The 5,361-nt window shown below is 41.6% G+C and overlaps 1 protein-coding gene across 1 annotated transcript; it reads left to right on the forward strand.

The window, feature by feature from the left end:
* The first annotated feature begins 634 nt into the window (after positions 1-634).
* Positions 635-3,190, forward strand: LOC121587280 (calcium-dependent lipid-binding protein). The gene is made up of 4 exons (XM_041904193.2): positions 635-696; positions 1,972-2,134; positions 2,581-2,700; positions 2,865-3,190. The coding sequence occupies exons 2-4, from the start codon at positions 1,982-1,984 to the stop codon at positions 3,000-3,002; spliced, it is 411 nt and encodes a 136-aa protein (XP_041760127.1). The 5' UTR covers positions 635-696; positions 1,972-1,981; the 3' UTR covers positions 3,003-3,190.
* The last annotated feature ends 2,171 nt before the right edge of the window (positions 3,191-5,361 follow it).

A 5,361-nucleotide genomic window follows, 5' to 3' on the forward strand; every position in this document is an offset into this window, starting at 1 on the left:
CTGAGGTGATTATGGTGAATGAGCTGCAGCTGGAACCCTGACTCCCGCACACCAGACTTCACTCCTGCAATCAAGGACAGACAGAGGGGAGGGGGAGAGCAGAGAGAGAGCTACCTAGCAGCAGTAGGCCTAACATGTAGAGGCTTGGTCCCACATGACACCCTATTCACTTTACAGTGCACTACTTTTGAACATTAGTGCACTATATAGGGAATAGGGTGACATTTGGGCCACACACATTGTCACTGTAGGAGTGGTCCTTATAATACCACTCCTACTGAAACAGTGGGCTGTGTGGCGCCTGTTGTCTTCATATAGATAGTGATCAATGGTATTACTGATGAATTATTCTAAACTCTATGCAGTACTATTTACCATCTCCGCCCTCTCCCTTACCTAACTGTTTATTCACTGGGCTGGCCTTTTGACAATATCTGGAATTTAATTTGTTCAATCAGCATTTCAGATAGTATCAGAATTTGTTGTTACACCATATAGGCTTCCATATGTCTCCTGGTAATATAGGGTGTGTTCTCATTGGTTAATGCGTAACTAAGTAGTCCTACATACCACCTGTGGGTGATCATACCACCTGTGGGGGGGCTGAGATCTTTATAAACAGCAAGATGGCACAGTAAGGACCATCAGCAGTTGGGTGACTAGAGAAAGACAGACGTCCATCTCAAGGATATACAGGTAAGACATTGTCTGTTGTTTTCTCTCGCTCTCTCTCTCTCTCGTGAATCAGTTGATTGCAGACAGTGAGTGGCTTTCCTAAAAGCGCTTTTAGATTTCCACAGCAGCAGATATAGAAATGGACTATCAGTTTGGTTGAGTCCACTGGATGACTTCTCAGCAAGGTTTGCTGTCAGAACTGAATGTGTCACACCATGGGACTGACAGTTTCCATATCAAGTGTGATCTCACTCCATCCAGGATACGCTGGTGTGTAAATCAAACACACTTCTGAAAAGCTACTATCTGCAATTGAATAAGAGCCTGTATTTCTGCTGATTCAGGATTGTTCTTGCGTGTCTTCCATTTCTTTCTCTCTCTCTCTCTCTCTCTCTCTCTCTCAATTCAATTTCAATTTAAGGGCTTTATTGGCATGGGAAACATATGTTTACATTGCCAAAGCAAGTGAAGTAGATAGTAAACAAAAGAGAAGAAAACAAAAAAATGAACAGTAAAAATTACACTCACAAAGTTCCAAAGGAATAGAGACATTTAAAATGTCAAATTATTGCTATATACGGTGTTGTAACAATGTGAAAATAGTTAAAGTACAAAAGGGAAAATAAATAAACATAAATCTGGATTGTATATACAATGGTGTTTGTTCTTCACTGATTGCCCTTTTCTTGTGGCAACAGGTCACAAATCTTGCAGCTGTGATTGCACACTGTGGTATTTCACCCAATAGATATGAGAGTTTAACATAATTAGATTTGTTTTCACATTTTTGTGGGTCTGTGAAATCTGAGGGAGGTATGTGTCTCTAATATGGTCAGCTCAGTTTCCACATCATTTCCCACCTAATCTCTCTCTCTCTCTCTCAATTTCAATTTCAATTTAAGGGCTTTATTGGCATGGGAAACGTGTGTTCACATTGCCAAAGCAAGTGAAGTAGATAGTAAACAAAAGTGAAATAAACAATAAATATTAACAGTAAACATTACACTCAGAAGTTTCAAAAGAATAAAGACATTTCAAATGTCATATTATGTGGATATACAGTGTTGTAACAATGTGCAAATAGTCTCTCTCTCTCTCTCTCTCTCTCTCTCTCTCTCTTCCTCCAATAACTAATCTGTTAATACTGATAATATGTCCTGATCTTTCACCTCTATTTTTACTCCTGTCTGAATACAGTTTGTACTGTTAGTTTCAAGCTCTTATGGACACCCATCTGACATGTTTATATCTTCCCCTCCCCTCCCCTCCTCTCCTCTTCTCTCTCCTCTCTCTCAGACAGTGTACCATGGCCTCTCTCTCTCTGTCCCTGGGTCTGCTGGTGCTATGCACCCTGGCTCTTGTACAATGTGGCTCGTATGACGACCGCGTCAGGGTGTGGGGCATTAGTGCCACCAACCTGAAAGGAGACCTCCTCTCCCAGCCAGACCCCTACGTCAAGGTGAATTTATTCATTTATTTAACCTTTATTTAACCAGAACAGTCAGTTAATGAAATGTTGATATTTACAATGAGGGACTGGCAGGTGGGGTGGTAAAACAGAAGAAGTACAGTAATGTTACAGACAGGACAGGCATCATAACACAAAAGGACAGAGACACAGCAATAATCAACCACTAAACAGTAGACAGTCAGCAGTCATTTGTTTGGATATCAAGTAGGCTACAGTGACGTGTGACCATGAAAATGTCAGTGATTGGGTTGTTACTTGTTAGGTGAACAAACAAACAAACGAATGAACAGATAAATGAACAAACAAATTAATTAATGAATTTTAAAATACATGTAGAGGTTCCTCAGCCAAGTGAGCCAACTATACATGCATTACAAATCATAATAAAAAACATTTAATAATAAAAAGTCTACTGACAACATTATCTTCCTAAGGTGTGGTGCGGCCCAGCCTTCGGTGGCATGACCAGCGTTCTGAAGAACCAGGCCAACCCCACCTGGCCCGGCGAGTTCAACTTCCTAGACATCATCGACAAGTCTGTCCTGAAGCTAGAGGTGAGTTTCCCCCCTTACTATGTAAAGTGCTTTGAGCAATGGAAAAGCAATATGTAAATCCAATCGATTATGATGATGAGGATGAGGAGGAAGAGGAGGAGGAAGATTATTACTATTACGATTATTATTATTATTATTATTATTATTATTATTATTATTATTAGGTGTGGAATGATAACGTCGGACCAGATAACCGCCTGGGGACCTGCACCACCACCATCCGCCGAGGAACACACATCGAGACCTGCCACCTGAAGAAAGGCACCGTCTACTACACCTACACCTACGACTACAGCCACTAGAAGGAACAGAATGATGGTTAGATAGTAACCTATGACCTTGTGTCTGATTGGTTCTCTCACCCTGTCACTCATGTATTCACTTCCTTACATCAATGAAAACGTCAATAAAAAAAAAAAAGCTTTACGGCAAGATGGCCTCAGTCTGGCTTTATCATGTTTCTGTATTATTTTATGCTTTCCCAGAATATGTCTTAGATTGGTCCATAGCATATTAAAAACGATAGATCAATATTTCTACTAAATTTGAGAGTTGATGTCAAAGCTTTTTACCATTCGACATTTACCTTTTACAGTATAACATTATTTTGCTTAAACCTGAGTTTAATATCACTTTTTGTTATTCTATGGTTTGGCCTTCATTCATAATCAGCGTATCAGATCAATAAATACATTCCCTGTGGTGATAATGAAGTCCTTATGTTATGTTATCTTAAGGCTCCAACCTGGTATGAAGCTGCAGCATCACCATCAGCAAAGGAACCCACAAAGTCACTGAGCCCGCCATTATACCTACAGTTTCAGATGAGACACATCCAAACATTTGTAAAAAAAAAAAATGTTACATTTTGGTCAAGAAATGCGTAAGTGTTTTTAGGTTCTCATGTCATTGGAGCATCAAAAAACATAATGCATGTGGAAATGAACTGAATGATCATTCACAATGGTATATTATCATTAACAAAAAAGATTACTTTATCTCATCAGATGGGGGCGCTGTTGTATAGAGAAGTGCTTGCTAGGAGTCATAAAGCTTCTCAGAGTAGGACTGCTGAGTTTTTCCTTTCAGATCAGGGGAGACCTGTTCCTTATTCATAAAGTGGATCAGATTAGGAGTGCTGATCTAGGATCAGGTTTTCTCAGTCCAGAACAATCTGCTTCAATATGATCTAAAAAGAAAAACTTTTATGAACACGCTTTATGAATACGGGCATAGATCAGGGCCCATGTTCACGAAGCGCCTCAGAGTAGAGAGAACGCTTTCCAACAACAGGTGGTTTCTGTTGACTATCTAATGGATGTTCTTGAACAGGAAAACAGCTGAGAGCAGAGCATTATATTTACATTTGAGTCATTTAGCAGACGCTCTTATTCAGAACGACTTACAGAGGAGGACAGAGGAGTCGAGGAGAGGACAGACTTTTGCCCAAATGAGAATCTCCCAGGGAATAAAATGTATCTCAGTGACCGGGAAACTAATGAGTGGTCGAGAGGTCGAGTAGAGTGTTAACTCGTTAGTAGGTGAAAGGAGGAGTCTGCTCTCCTCCTCGATTACCTACTTCAGCAGAGGATTCCCAAGAGTATCCTTTTGGGTTCTAGAGTATCCTTTTGGCTAGGCAATCTGGACCCTTTCTTTCTAAAACTAGCCGCCGAAATTGTCGCAACCTCTATTACTAGCCTATTCAACCTCTCTTTCGTAACGTCTGAGATCCCCAGAGATTGGAAAGCTGCCGCGGTCATCCCCCTCTTCAAAGGGGGTGACACTCTAGATCCAAACTGTTACAGACCCATATCCATCCTGCCCTGCCTTTCAAAAGTTTTTGAAAGCCAAGTCAACAAACAGATCACCGACCATTTCGAATCCCACCGTACCTTCTCAGCTATGCAATCCGGTTTCCGAGCTGGTCATGGGTGCACTTCAGCCACGCTCAAGGTCCTAAACGATATTATAACCGCGATCGATAATAGACAGTACTGTGCAGCCGTTTTCATTGACCTGGCCAAGGCTTTCGAATCTGTCAACCACCGCATTCTTATTGGCAGACTAAATAGCCTTGGTTTCTCAAATGACTGCCTCGCCTGGTTCACCAACTACTTCTCAGATAGAGTTCAGTGTGTCAAATCGGAGGGCCTGTTGTCTGGACCTATGGCAGTCTCTATGGGGGTGCCACAGGGTTCAATTCTTGGGCCGACTCTTTTCTCCGTGTATATCAATGATGTCGCTCTTGCTGCTGGTGACTCTCAGATCCACCTCTACGCAGACGACACCATTTTGTATACATCTGGCCCTTCATTGGACACTGTGTTAACAAACCTCCAAACGAGCTTCAATGCCATACAACACTCCTTCAGTAGCCTCCAACTGCTCTTAAACACTAGTAAAACTAAATGCATGCTCTTCAACCGAACGCTGCTTGCACCCGCCCACCCGACTAGAATCACTACTCTCGACGGGTCTGACCTAGAGTATGTGGACAACTACAAATATCTAGGTGTCTGGTTAGACTGTAAACTCTCCTTCCAGACTCACATTAAGAATCTCCAATCCAAAGTTAAATCTAGAATCGGTTTCCTATTTCGCAACAAAGCCTCCTTCACTCATGCTGCCAAACATGCCCTCGTAAAACTGACTATCCTACCG

The sequence above is a fragment of the Coregonus clupeaformis genome, chromosome 18 (assembly GCF_020615455.1).
Source record: "Coregonus clupeaformis isolate EN_2021a chromosome 18, ASM2061545v1, whole genome shotgun sequence".
NCBI classification, from domain to species: domain Eukaryota; kingdom Metazoa; phylum Chordata; class Actinopteri; order Salmoniformes; family Salmonidae; genus Coregonus; species Coregonus clupeaformis.